Here is a 15,040-nt window from a genome sequence, read left to right on the forward strand (position 1 = left end):
TCTGTCTGCCTAACTATAGATTGTCCGATTACCACTGCCCTTCTCGTTGATTGCATACCCTTCTGAGCCACAGGGCCAGACTCAGTGCCAGAGACACGGCCACTGTTGCTTCCCCCAGGTAGGGATTCCCTCCCCCTCCCACAGCACTCAAAATGTACTACTTATTGTTCAGAGGGACAACCACAGTGGTGCTCTTCACTACCCGATGCCTTCCCTTCCCTCTGCTGACCGTCACCCACATGTCTTCTGTGGCCCTGGGTTGACTGACCTGTAGTTCCTCTCTCTCGCCTCCTCACTCCCCCTAACAAGCCGAAGGTTATCGAGCTGCAGCTCCAGTTCCCTCATTTGGTCTCTAAGGAGCTCGATGCAACTGACGCAGATGTGGCCAGCAGGGAGGCTGGAAGTCTCCCGGACATCCCACATCCGACAACCAGAACAGAAATCTGGCCTTGCTGACATACCCACTGCACTAATGAGCCGAGTCTCACGAGGTGAACCTTTTTGAAATTCTTCTCTCCAACTTTTGCGAAGTTCTCTCTCTCTCTCTCTCTCTCTCTCTCTCTCTCTCTCTCTCTCTCTCTCTCTCTCTCTCTCTCTCTCTCTCTCTCTCTCTCTCTCTCTCTCTCTCTCTCTCTCCTCTCTCTCTCTCTCTCTCTCTCTCTCTCTCTCTCTCTCTCTCTCTCTCTCTCTCTCTCTCTCTCTCTCTCTCTCTCTCTCTCTCTCTCTCTCTCTCTCTCTCTCTCTCTCTCTCTCTCTCTCTCTCTCTCTCTCTCTCTCTCTCTCTCTCTCTCTTCAAATCGATTGGCCTACCGCAAATGTCTCTACAATTTCTGCAATATATCTCCACAAATTTTGTGCAAACTTGTTCATCACTATTCTTCATGTTGTTTGCCGAGGGAACAGAAACGGCAGTGAAATTCCCGCTCCTATTTCTGAATACAAAACAGATTCTTTCCCTAATTATTGAAGAACATCATTTCTACCTCTGTCACATAGTCTAAAGTAACAACAATCAATGATTTCCTACACTCCCTATCTCTCCCGAATTCATTGAATAGAGAGCGCACACACTCCTGGCAGGATCCTGACAAACCGTGAGACCACACACACCAGTGGCAGAGTCCTGAAACACTTTGAAACCCCACATCCCCCGGGCAAGGTCCTGACAGACTGTGTTTGCATTTGCCTTCTTTACCACACACTCAACCTCTTAATTCACCTTCTGTAAGTCTTGGATGGGAACTCCAAAGTCCTTCTGCACCTTTGAAGTTTGAACCTTCTCCCCATTTGATAATAGTCTGCACTATTTTTCTTTTTACCAAAACTGCATTGCCATAAATTTCCCAGTACTGTATTCCATCTGCTATTTTTGCCCATTCTTCCAGTTTTATTTCGGGTGAGATAGGGAGTGCAGGAAATCATTGTTTGTTGAAGTAGTTACTTTAGACTATGTGACAGTGGTAGAAATTATGTTCTTCTATAATCAGGGAAAGAATCGTTTTTCTACGCTCCCTATCTCAGCCGTGTGGCACCTAATCGGATGCCTTCTAAAAGTTCAAGTAAATGACATCACGTCTCACCTTTTGCTTGTTACTTCATCGAAGAACTGTAGCAGATTTGGCAGGCAATTTTTCCCTTGACAGAAACCACCCTGATTTTGACTTATTTTATCATTAATGTCCAAGTACCTCGATAGGTTATCCTTAGTAATAGACTCCAACGATTTCCCAGCCATTGAGGTTAGTCTAACTGGCCTATAATTTCCTTTCTTTTGCAGTCCTCCTTTTTCAAGACTTGTTTTAAGTTGCATTTTGTTGGATTTTACAAGCTTCCCAGTCATCCAACTTCCTACTCACTTTTGCGATATTGTATGCCCTTGGCTTGGCTTTGATGCGATCCTTACTTTACTCTGTCAGCCACGGTGGCCTAACCCTGACATTTGAGAACTTATTCCTCTATGTGGCATATCTATCCTGCGCATTGTGAATTATTCCCAGAAACTCCAGCCACCTCTGTTCTGCCATCATTATCCACCTCCAAGCCTCCAGTGCAAGCTCCTCTCTCATGCCCCAGTATTTATTCCATTGCAGTACAGATACATATGAGATATGCTTCTCCCTCTCAAATTGTAACATGAATTCAATCATATTTTGATCACTGCCTACAAAAAGTAAGCACTGCCTTTACGTTAAGCCACCTAGTAACTATCTGGGTTATTAAACAATACCCAATCTGAGATAGTCTTTCCCCAGGTAAGTACCTGCTGTTCTAAAACGCCATTCATAAGCATTCAATAAATTTTCTCTTTTGCGATCCGACAACAATTTGATTTTCCCAAACACCTTGCAGATTGAAGTCCGCATTACAATTGTGTCCATATAACATGTTTTTATCCAGTTCCTTTTGCAATCTGAACCTCACATCGTGTCTACAATTTGGCGTATATATATGATTGCCTTAATGGTGTTTTTGTTAAGCCATTGCAATTTCTTAACTCCAGACACAGAAAAATATTAACATTCACTTACCCTATGCCACCTCTTTCTGAAGATGTAATTCCATCTCTTACTAACAGAAACGCATCACCACATATGTCTTCCTGCCTGTCCTTTTGAGACTAAGTATATATTTTGATGTTAACAATAGAACCATAGAACACTACAGCACAGTACAGGCCCTTCAGCCCTCCATGTTGTACCAACCCAAATAATGCTTAAAAAAGTACTAAAGTCACACTACCCCATAACCCTATATTTTATCAGCCATGTGCCTGTCCAAGAAGCTCTTAAATACCCTTAATGTTTTAGCCTCCACCACAATCCCTGGCAAGTCATTCCAGGCACTCACAAACCTCTGTGTAAAAAACTTACCCCTGATGTCTCCCCTAAACTTCCCTCCTTTAATTTTGTACCTATGCCCTCTGGTGTTTTCTATTGGTGCACTGGGAAACAGTTACGGACTATCCACTCTATCTATGCCTCATATAATCTTGTAGGCCTCTATCAAGTCCCCTGTCATTCTTCTACGCTGCAAAGACAAAAGTCCCAGCTCTGCTAACCTTGCTTCATATGACTTGTTCTCCAACCCAGGCAACATCCTGGTAAATCACCTCTGCACACTCTCCATAGCTTCCACATCCTTCCTATAATGAGATGACCAGAATTGAACACAATACTCTAAGTGCGGTCTCACCATTGATTTGTAGAGATGCAACATGACCCCTCTACTCTTAAACTCAATCCCCCTGTTAATGAAGACTAGCATCATATAGGCCTTCTGAACTACCCTATCAACCTGCACAGCGATCTTGAGGGATGTATGGATTTGAACCCCCAAGGTCCCTTTGTTCATCCACATTCATAAGTAACTGACCATTAATCCTGTACTCAGTCTTCTGATTTGTCCTTCCAAAATGCATCACCTCACTCTTATCCGGATTGAACTCTATCTGCAATTTTTTCTGCCAAACTCTGCAGCCTGTCTATATGCTCTTGTAACCTTCGACAACCTGCAGCTCCATCCACAACTCTTCCAATTTTAGTGTCATCAGCAACCTTACTCACCCATCCTTCTGCCTCTATATCCAGGTCATTTATAAAAATCACAAATAGCAGGAGTCCCAGGACAGATCCCTGCGGCACTCCACTAGTCACCGACCTCCAGGCAGAATACTTTTCTTCCACAACTATCCTCTGCTTTCTTCCTTTAATCCTATGTTTTTTATCCAATCTGCCAAGGTTCCACTTATCCCATGTCTTATGACTTTCTGGGTGCGTCTCTCGTGAGGGTCCTTGTCAAATGCCTTGCTAAAGTCAATGTAGACCACATCCACTGCGCTACCCACATCAATTTATTTTGTTATCTGTTCAAAAAACTCAATCAGGCTCGTGAGGCACGATCTTCCCTTCACAAAGCCATGTTGACTATCCTTGAGAGGACTGTACCTCTCCAAATGCTTGTAGATCCTATCATTAAGAATCCTTTCCAGTAGTTTGCAGACCACCAACGTAAGACTCACCGGTCTATAGTTCCCAGGTTTCTCCCTATTACCTTTTTAAACAAGAGAACTACATTTGCCATTATCCACTCCTCTGGCACTTCCCCTGTAGCCAAAGAGGATTCAAAGATCATAGCTAACGCTCCGGCAATCTCTTCTCTCAATTCCCACAGCAACCTGGGGTGTATATTATCCGGCCCTGGATGTTTTAAAGAAGATCCAGCACTTTTACGCTCCAAACTATGATCTTCCTTCAGCCACGACTCAGTGATGCCCACAATCTCTTACCGACCAATCTTTAATTGCGCCACGAGTTTGTTCACTTTATTCTAAATGTTACCCACATTTAAAGCCGGCATTTTCTGTCCTGCATTTTTCGCACTTCTGAACATTCCCTCTGTGGGTCAATTTAACTCTTTCCTCTGTCTGCATTAGCACCCAATCATGTGCTTGTCCTAACTTACATTCAATTTGCACCCATCGTCTAATTTTAAACCAGTTGGCTCATCCTCAGTTCTATCATGCTGGTTCCTGTCTTCCTGCCGTATTGGTTTAAACCACTCCCAACAGCTTGAGTAAATCTGCCCGCAAGAATATTGTCACCTCTTGGATTGGAGTGGAACCCGTCCTTTTGTACAGGTCTCAATTAACCTAAATCTGAATCACGAATCCCAGTTCCAATTCTTCAGCCACACGTTTGTCTGCCACTTCATTGTATTCCTGTCCTGACTGCCGAGTGGCACAGACAGCAATCTCGAGAATACTACCCGTGCGGTCCTGCTTCTCAGCTTCCTTCCTTTCTTCCTGTATACTTTTTTTCAGGTCCAGCCGCAGTGTGAGACCCCACACACTCCTGTCACGGACCTGATACCCTTTCAGACCCCACACACACCCCTAGCAGGGTCCTGACACACTGTGAGACTTCACACATCCCTGAATGAGACATGACACATTGAGTCCCACTCACCCTGACAGTGGGGAGTGTGTTGTGGGTGAGGTAGTTGGACATTGACAGTGGATCAGCACATGGATGTGAAATGTTGTGGCCTTTATGAAGTCTTGATTGAGAGAGAGAGAGAGAGAGAGAGAGAGAGAGAGAGAGAGAGAGAGAGAGAGAGAGAGAGAGAGAGAGAGAGTGAGAGAGAGAGAGAGAGAGAGAGAGAGAGAGAGAGAGAGAGAGAGAGAGAGAGAGAGAGAGAGAGAGAGAGAGAGAGAGAACTGTGAGCTCAGTATTCTAGAGTTCTGATATTTCCGCTTTGAGAGGGGTGGAATACAGTTGGAGAGGTTTCTTTCCTGATCTAGGGAATTTTACAGCTGCACACAGAGAGGACAAACTGAGGAGTTTAAGCACTGAGGCAATATGGGGAGAACTCAACGATAAGACAGATACAATCAATGATGAGTTTTTACTGAAAATCCCCAGTAGTCAGCAGGAGATAGAGGATCTGGTATGTAGGCAAATTCTGGAAATTTGAAAAATCAGTATGTTTGATGTACTAGGTAATTTCAACTATCCCTGTGTGGCTGATGGCCTAACATTTTCTGCCCCGTGTTTACTTACTGCAAGAATATTTTAGGAATCTCCGATGGTGCGATGTGTTCTGGGAATAATATGTGTAATGTTTGAACTTGAAGAGAGTCCATACTGCCGCTGGTACTGGGATGTGCCGAAAGGATGCTTGGGATTCAGTGGGACAGCCTTGGAATAGCGAAGACAACTCCTGTTTGCAGATGGTTATGGATAAGAAGCGGTCTACAGATTAAGCAGTACAGCGTGTGGGAAAGATAAATTGCAGGAAAGGCAGGTTAAATGGCAAAGGGTTAGATTGGGAGCAGCTGTTATTGGGCAAATCTCTATCTGGCATGTGGGGTCCATTGAATTTGCCTACATACCAGATCCTCTATCTCCTGCTGACTACTGGGGATGTTCAGTAAAAACTCATCATTGATTGTATCTGTCTTATCGTTGAGTTCTCCCCATATTGCCTCAGTGCTTAAACTCCTCAGTTTGTCCTCTCTGTGTGCAGCTGTAAAATTCCCTAGATCAGGAAAGAAACCTCTGATCAGAATTGGTGACTGACATGAAAGGTGATTAAAGTGAACGATGGGAGCGCCTATGTATCCTGTTGTAAATTTAGTCCAAAAGGGAAAGATAAGGTTTATGATGTGACCCTGAGTTGTGGAGAGTGGAGGGGTGTCAAAGACTCCATCAGAATATAGATCAGTTGTAGATGTGGATGGGGAAATATCAGATGGAGTTTAATCCAGGGATGTGTGAGTTGTTGCAATTCAGGAGATCAAATGCATGGAGGAAGATCGAGTAAAGGCCACGACTCTGACATCATTCATGTCTGGAGGGAGCTTGATGCCCATGTCCATAACTTCCTGAATAGTAATCTTTATATCGCAGCTGTTTAAAACCTCTGTTTGGCTGCACTTGCAGTATTGGTGCAATTCTGTCCCCCATTACGGGAAAGGTGTGAAGGCCTCAGTGGGTGTTGAAGAGAACTGTCACTACATCCTAGATTAGAGGGAATAAACTTTGAGGAGTGTGTAGACAAACTTCGATCTTTTTTTTTATCTGAAGTGTAAAGGGTTGAAGGGAGACCTTATCTTGGGTTACAAAATTGAGAAATGAAGATAGAGTGTTACTGGTGTACATATATCAGATAAAAGAGGATATTCATTCGGGGTGAGATGGGGGAAAATGTACACTGGATTTTCTTTTACACAGAATAGTAGCTGCTTGAAATATTCTGCCAGGGATGGTGATGCGGACAGATTTCGACAGGCACAATAACAATCAGGGAATGAGGGGAATGGAGTTTATCCTGTGTACCACCTGCTATCGAAATTCAATGTCAGACACTGTAAACACTATCTCCTAAAGTTTTTTACTGACCCATTCTCGACTCTAAATCAGTTACTTTCCTCAAGCAGTATGACTGATCAACACCTCCAACGACTAAGCAACCCCTCCACAGCCAGCAACCCCCAAGCCACCACAGAGATACGGGACGGCAGAGCTGCCGTCTCAAATCATTTTCTGAAGAAACTCAGTGAGCTGAGCAGCATCTGTGATGATGGAATTGGGGGGGGGGGCGGCTGGTGTTGTGGAGTTATCTGCGTTTTGTATCAAAATGCCGACTGTATCAATCTCCTGAACAAGACAGTGACATTTTCTCCGCAAACCGCACGTCCCCCACACGGTGCATGTGCTGACCAACAGAACTACATCTATCTGTTTTGAATCAGTGATGGTGGGAGGGAGTAACTGTGATTCCTTCTGAGCTGCTCCTATGACAGAATTCCCACTATCCTTTTCTCTATCTCCATACGCCACATCCACACTGGGGATTAAATGTTTCTTCCACAAGAACAATGATAGCAATGGCTGTAGTGGGGGGCTGTCCAGTACGGGACAGTTGGGGGTCAGTAAACTAACAGGGAAATACCCACCTTCACAGCACAGTTAATGTGGAAATGGAATGTTCAGGTATTTATCCAGACCTGGTCTCTCTATCTAGTTTGGGGTCTCTTGATCAAATTTACTACACTGCATGAAAATTAATTGATGAATTCAATTAATGCAATAGCTTTGAGCTAACTCTTCTGTACTTAAATACTGAGTTCTGTGTCGAGGCACTAACAGTCTGTCCACTGTCTGTTCCCATGGAAGATGTTCAACAAAAGCACAAGGAGACTCTACGGGCACAAACTGAAACACTGAGAGTGAACACGATCCTGATGAGGGAGAAGGTGAAGGTTTTCCAGCTGGTTGATCGATACGCTGAGCTCACGGTCATTTCTACTGTTCGAGATCGGACACTGGTGGAACATGAGCTGCTGGCAAGAGGCAGAGACCACGAGGTGTGGATAGAACAACATCTCCGCAAACAGGTGGAAAAAATCCGGATGGATCAGTTGTTCCAGAGCAGGTTTTCCCGGAGTAAATCCAAATCTGGGATTTCAGCAGCAGTGGCCGGAGTCCCAGGGATCGGGAAAACGACAATGATACAAAAGATTGTTTTTGACTGGACCAATGCGAAAATATACCAACAATTCCAATTTGTGTTCAGTTTCAAATTCCGGGATTTAAACTCCATTAACGGCAGAATAAACCTGAGGGAACTGATTCTGGATCAGTACCCTTACTTTGGGAATTTCCTGAGAGAGGCCTGGAAGAACCCAGAGGGATTGCTGTTTATATTCGATGGTATGGATGAATTCAAACACAGAATCGATTTTGCTGACAGTCAGAGAGACACAGAACCCAAGCACCAGTGCCCAGATCCCGAGTGGTGGTGTGAAGTGTCTGACATTGTGTACAGTTTAATCCAGGGCAAGCTGCTCCCAGGGTGTTCAGTGCTGGTGACCACCCGTCCCACAGCTTTACGTTTATTGGGAAAGGCTCGGATCAGTGTCTGGGCTGAAATTTTGGGATTTGTTGGTGAGGAACGGAACGAATTTTTCATCAGGCATTTTGAAGATCAGATGGTGGCGCAAGCTGTTTTGAAGCACGTAACGGAGAACAAGATTCTGTACACCATGAGTTACAACCCCTCCTACTGCTGGATCCTCGCTCTGGCACTGGGCCCCTTCTTCACACAAAGAGTCAAGGACCCGCAGCGAGTTCCCAAGACAATCACCCAACTGTACTCCTACTATATTTACAACATCCTGAAAATCCACGGCCGTGAGATTGAGAATCCCCGTGATGTGTTACTCAGAGTTGGTCAGATGGCCTTCAGAGGAGTGTTTGATAAGAAGATTGTGTTTACAGGTGAAGATTTGATCAACTACAACCTGCAGCCTTCCCAATTCCTGTCCGGGTTCCTGATGGAGCTTTTGGAGAGAGAGGATTCTGCCCGGAGCGTGATTTACTCATTTCCACACCTCACCATCCAGGAGTTTCTAGCAGCAGTCGCACAATTCCTGAATCCACATCCAGGGGATATCCTGAAATTCCTCACTGAAGCCCACAAAACGACAGATGGGCGATTTGAGGTATTTCTCCGTTTTGTTGCTGGTCTCTCCTCCCCAATGACAGCTCGGGGCCTGGAGGAGTTTCTGGGCCAATTTCCACATCAAACAACCTGCCGGGTGATTGACTGGGTGAAGGAGGAGTTTAAACGCCAGAGTGAAAACAGGAGTGAAGCTGGTAAAAGGAGACTTCTGAATACATTGCACCACCTGTTTGAGTCTCAGAATCGTGCACTGGCTCAGGACACCCTGGGATCTGTGAAAAAACTTTCATTCAGTGGAATGACACTGACCCCGATTGACTGCGCGGTCCTGTCTCATGCCATCGGATTCTGTGATACAATAAAACACCTCGACCTGGAGAGCTGCCACATTCAGTGTGAAGGAATCCAGCGGCTGGGACCCGGGCTGCACAAGTGCCAGGTTTTGGGGTAACTTGTTTTATCTCTCAATCTGAACTGTGAAACCGTTCCATCGCGCTGTTCTAATGTCAAGGGATTTGGGTAAAACTGTATTAAATCAGATTGTGACGAATTCCGCAAGGACGGAAGGGTTCTGTGGCTGCTTGTGAAGGGATGTAGGAGACTTCCTCGGATCAGTGTACAACGGCCATTGGTTTAATGTTAGTAAGTCACAGGACTGGTAGTGTTTCTAACTGCCTGATACACGTCCATTGACAATGTTCCTTCTCACTGTTACTAACACCCAGACCGACGCTGACTGAAGCAGTGCGGGCAGAGATTCAGACCTTCTTCACGGTGAGGGAAAAGATACCGTCAGCAGACTGTCCCAGTGAGAGGGAGAGAAATACCATTGTGACATTGTCGTCACCTGCCCCCTTCCACGTGTGTGACAATTATCATCAGTCCGTTTGTGTGAGTGTGTTCACTACCAGAGAACCAGACTCTATGGACCATGTCCTCTCCCGATTGTAGTTCTCGGTTCAGACTCACCTCTCCTGTACAAACTATTTCTGCATTCTCTCAATGTGTGGGTTTATCTTTTCCCATCGGAAGCCTCCTGTGGGACTTCTCATCCCCATTCCCCTTCCTTACTTGGGTTTCTCTCTGGACCATCTCCCTTCCTTCGGGTATATCTGTCTTCCTCCTGCAGCTTCGTCCTTCCTATCCCTTTTCCTCAGGTAGGGCCTCTTCCACCATCTCCTATCGACGGTTTGCCATTTGCAAATCTTCCTCACGACCCTTCCCTCGCTCTCACGTCAGGATCATTTTTTTTAACATCGGGGAATGAGACAGAGTATGTGGAGTTTACAGGGTCACACCGACAGATCAAATTTCTGACATTCGGTGAATACCCTGGAGCTGGGCAGTGAGGGACATTGACAGTGATGGGAACTCCGATCTGTGATTTACTGAAGGGCTTAATGTTTCCTGAAATATCCGAGTGAGAGAAATTCCCTCAAACCCACAGTTTGAATCACTTCGTTTATCAAATTCTCTGTTTCTGTTTAGACTCGGGTGGAATAAACTGGGAGATTCAGGAGTGAAACTGGTGTCTGCGGCTCTGAGAAATCCGGAGTGTAAAATACAAAAACTGTGGTAAGTGCCAGACTGTGGGAAATTGTGTTTAGAGTCACTCGGTGTCTGACACTGAACATTAATGTGATCAGTAATTGTGTTACTGATAAACACTGGGGTTTGGACCGTCTCCTGTTTCTCTCTGTCCTTCACCCTGACTCTCTCTCATCTCCAGGCTGAAACATGTTCGTCTCACAGGTTCTGGTGCCGTGGATCTCGTCTCCGCTCTCAATACAAACCGGTCACTGACGGAGCTGGATCTAAGTTATAATGAACTGGGAGATTCAGGAGTGAAACTGGTGTCTGCGGCTCTGAGGAAACCGGAGTGTAAAATACAGAAACTGCGGTAAGTACCAGACTGTGAGAGATTGTATTTGCAGTCACTGGGTGTCTGACACTGAGCATTAATGTGATCAGTAATTGCAATTGGTAATGTTTTTCTGTTCCCTTCATCCTCACTCTCTCTCATCTCCAGGCTGAGAGATGTCGGTCTCACAGATTCTGGTGCCGAGGATCTCGTCTCCGCTCTCAGTACAAACCCATCACTGACGGGATTGAATCTTGGAGCAAACTCGCTCACAGACCGATCTGTCCCCGCTCTCCGCCTCCTCATACTGACCCTCCCAGGTCTGGAGTGGATCCGGTAAGTGTTAGTGTTAATGTTCAATGTGATAAAATATCAGTAGATCCGCGAGTTTTCTGGTGAAATTTGTGAGTGCTGTTGAAACATGAACCGCAGTCCCCTATTACTGACACTGTCGTGTAATCTGTTTATTTCATTTTTTTTCCATCTGTTTCAGGCTGCGGTTCAATCGGTTCAGCGAAACAGGGGGGAAGGAACTGAGATCTCTGCAGGAAGCCAGACCGGGACTGACAGTGAACATCTGAATGTGTGAACATCCCCGCGCACGGGATAACGACATTTTGGTCAATTTCCCCCACCCTTAACTCCCGCCCTTATTTTTAATGGCCGCGCGCCAGGTGTAATTCCCTACAGTTCAAACGGAACTGGCTCCAGTAGCGCGCACTGTGACGTTCGAAGTGTTCCCGCAGTGACGTATTTCCGCCTTCTGTCCAGCGGCGCTGCTTCCGCCGGATGTGCGGTTTCGAGACGTCCCCACGTGAGACCCCAGAGAATTACACGGAAAGGAAGAGCCCGGGGCTGGGGCTCAGTCTTGGACACCAGTGTCCCGGGAAGGTATTATCCCGGGAGAGAATTCTTGTTCACTTTTCGACTTTTCGACGGTGCATTCGGCAGTCTGGCCGATATAATGATGTTAAATTGACAAATATCTTGACAGTGACCCTGGATCTGCCGCAATCTCGGACACGGCCCTGAAGTGTGATTTTATGATCAACGGTTCCACGATGCAGAATGACGGTGACAAACGGGACTGTTTATTCAACCCGTCAATCGTTGTCGCCGGTCATTTAATTGTGTTTGACTGTGAATGAATCAGGAGTAGCTTATTTGTTCCTGCAAGTTAGCAGCCACAAGTTGTTTAATTTACATTTGTTATGATGTAATCAATAAAACGCTGTAACTTCCCATCTTTGTGTCGGACTTGAGTCTCATTAGAGGCCAAACAGTGACCTTGGGTTACTGCTGCCCCTCACACCCGGTGAACGGCAATAATGGGTCGGAGCTCCTGACACCGGTACAGCAGCGTCTCGGCTCCAACCTGAGGGAGATCTGACTTGCAGAGTACTGGTGCCCAGGATCTCATCTCCACTCAATCCCCACTGTGGCTAACTGCCCCCGCAGAGAGTTAAAATCGACTCTAATGTCAGACGTGATTTCATTTAGGTCACAAGTACGAAAGGTATGTGAGATGGAATACCGGCGTTGAGCACGGGGTGAAGCTTCCATCACATCATGGCATCACACACACCTGGGGTCAGACACAGAGTGAATCTCCCTCCACACCGTCCCATCACATACTAACGGGTTCAGCCACAGAGAGTGAATCTCCCTCTACACCGTCCCATCATACATTCCTGGGGACAGACACGGAAAAGAAGGTCTCTGTAGTGTGTGGGATAAATCAACTGAGGTCTCGATTTGAAACAGATTACAGCGAAGACTCTCAATGTCACCACCTTGGGACTTTAGCACGAGGAACCACACACACACACACACACACACACACAATGAATATATGTAGAAGTGGTCACAGAGACGAGCAGGGATGCAGTGTGCACAGTCCAGGAGAGGATGGGAGTGGGCACAGACGGACAGGGGAGTACAGATAGGAATCATAACTATAGCAGTTAACAGTCACATTTGACCTCTAGGGTCGAGAAGTAGCCCGGGATGAAATCGAAGTTGAGGATAATTTTGCAAAACGGGTCTCCACCACTTCCCGTCCTCTCACACGTACCGAACTCCTCACAGGACGCCATCCCTTCCAGTCCACTTGCACGGACCACGAATCCAATCTAATACCACGCTTTTCCATTCATTCCCACCATCCGTATTCCAACTGGACCCCTCCCCTTCCCATTTACTCCAATCACCCGCATTCCTAACGTGACGCATACCTACCCATTCACTTGCAGCGTCCAAACTTCCAATGGACCCCATCCCTTCCTATTAAGTCCCACAGTTTGCCTCCTAGTTGGCTCCGCCTCTTCCCATTGACTCCCACCGTTTGCCTGCCAATGGGGATCACCCCTTCCCATTTACCCCCCACCGTCTGCAATGATTCCCATTCACTCCTATCGTCTGAACTCTGCCTCCCAATGGCACTCCTTCCAGTTCATTTCCAACGGGTCTGTGAACCTGGAAAATGGCGGGGACTCCGGAATTTTGTGTTTCATAGAACTCAGAGCTGCGTTTACGGAATTTGACGAGAACGTCGATGGTTTATTAGTTACAAAGAAAGTCAAGGGTCGTGCGGACGTTGACGACTTTGTAAAACTGACGAGGTTCTAACTTTTGGCGGAGACGGTGGATATGGTCGGGCTTCAGGAACTTTGGCACGCCTTCCTGAAGATGGCGGGGGTGGGGGCGGGTGCGTGTGAGAGAGGTTTCTGGTTTCCGTGTTCCCACGACGGGCGATTCATTGGGCCCGGTTCCCGGTGTCCACATAGCACACCGTAAGTCATACAGGGCACGGTTCCTGGTCTCCATATCCCAAACTAGGAATTTTGCCTGGCACGATTCCTGATATCTGTCTCCACACCGAGAGTTTTACCACGCATGCAGTCGGGTCTCTGTATCCACGCTGGGAATTTTACCGAACATGATACCTGGTGTCTGTATCCTCCTCTCTCCACGACGCTTGGAGTACTAACTCACAGGATCCGGAAATGTGGATGTTGGATCGATCATATAGGATGTGGATGTAGGATTGTTTGCGATATATTTATTATTTGTGATAAACTCTTTGCACAATCGAGTGGAGGGTGGTCGAGAGTGTCTGGCCTGCGAGGGGCTCCTGATTGAAAATGCTGAATAGGGAGGGAACGACAGAAGGATTCACAGTGGTTACTAGGGAGGAAGTGAAAGGTTGAAAGAAAACGGTCTCCGGGGAGAGAATGATGGGCTGAGTGACAATGGGCGCTATGGAGGGGGTCCAATGGACGGAATTAAGATGGCCGTAGTTACCTTGCTTCTCATAGCCGACTGGGAGCGGTGATGCACTGACAAGAGAGTGGGAGTTACAGGTAGAGTTAAAATGACCGTCAGGGTGGGGATGACGCACTGATTAAAAACTATCACCGGGGGGAAGTTGGGTGTTGCTTAAAAATAAGATTCTGAATTAAAGCCAAAATATAAAATTATTACCAGGGACAGTGTCGTGCCGTAATGACATTGTCACGAGGGAGGGAGTGACATGCGCATCGTAAATGGTCTCCAGTGAGGGAGCGGGGGGGGGGGGGTGCACAGAGGGAAAATGGACACCAGGAGGTCACAAGTCAGAGGGAGTGACGGCCAGACTTGAAACAGTCCCTGATACCTTTGTTACAATGGTCGACACGGAGAGAGTGATGCACAGACTTCAAGTGGCCAACAGGGAGGGAGAGACGCACCGGATAAAATGGCCGAAATGGAGACAGTGGCACATTGAGAAGATAGAGTGGTTAATGGCTCGATGTAAAATGATCTATTGGTCTCTCATAAAATGGCCGCTGTTTCGCTTAAACTGTCTGATTGACAGCTTAGGGTAGTGATACTTTGTTTATAGTGAGCGCCGGGAAGGAAGGGGGGTGAGACGTCGATTGGAAACGGCCATCACTTTCGTTAATTTTGTTGAGAGAAAGGGAGAATGTGGTGACTGAAGGAGACACCGCTCGGCCGGGTTGAAACGGGACAAAGGAGGGAGCAAAGGAGTGAAGAGCACAGTGACCCCAAATGGCCGATGCTTCAGTTGAAATGGCTGCTGGGGAGGGAATGACGGCTTTGGTGGAAGTGAGCACAAGAGAGGGAGTGACGCGCTGATTTAAAATGTGCGAATCCTTGGTTAATGTGGCTGCCAGGGATGGAGTGAGACACTGACTTCCAATGGCCAACGTCACA

The 15,040-nt window shown here is 46.6% G+C and overlaps 1 protein-coding gene across 1 annotated transcript; it reads left to right on the top strand.

The window, feature by feature from the left end:
* The first annotated feature begins 55 nt into the window (after positions 1–55).
* On the top strand, positions 56–12,012 carry LOC140722035 (NACHT, LRR and PYD domains-containing protein 3-like). Its single transcript, XM_073036844.1, has 6 exons — positions 56–491; positions 7,677–9,411; positions 10,453–10,539; positions 10,694–10,864; positions 10,994–11,161; positions 11,319–12,012. The coding sequence occupies exons 1-6, from the start codon at positions 365–367 to the stop codon at positions 11,404–11,406; spliced, it is 2,376 nt and encodes a 791-aa protein (XP_072892945.1). The 5' UTR covers positions 56–364; the 3' UTR covers positions 11,407–12,012.
* Positions 12,013–15,040: the final 3,028 nt, after the last annotated feature.

This window comes from Hemitrygon akajei, unplaced genomic scaffold (genome assembly GCF_048418815.1).
Source record: "Hemitrygon akajei unplaced genomic scaffold, sHemAka1.3 Scf000068, whole genome shotgun sequence".
In the NCBI taxonomy this organism is placed as follows: domain Eukaryota; kingdom Metazoa; phylum Chordata; class Chondrichthyes; order Myliobatiformes; family Dasyatidae; genus Hemitrygon; species Hemitrygon akajei.

What these genes read in the sequence shown, in the direction of transcription:
- LOC140722035 (XM_073036844.1), top strand. Translation starts at nt 365, where the DNA reads ATGCAACTGACGCAGATGTGGCCAGCAGGGAGGCTGGAAGTCTCCCGG. An exon ending in TGTAAAATACAGAAACTGCG is followed by an intron (nt 10,865 to 10,993) that starts GTAAGTACCAGA and finishes TCTCATCTCCAG; the next exon opens with GCTGAGAGATGTCGGTCTCA. An exon ending in CCAGGTCTGGAGTGGATCCG is followed by an intron (nt 11,162 to 11,318) that starts GTAAGTGTTAGT and finishes CATCTGTTTCAG; the next exon opens with GCTGCGGTTCAATCGGTTCA.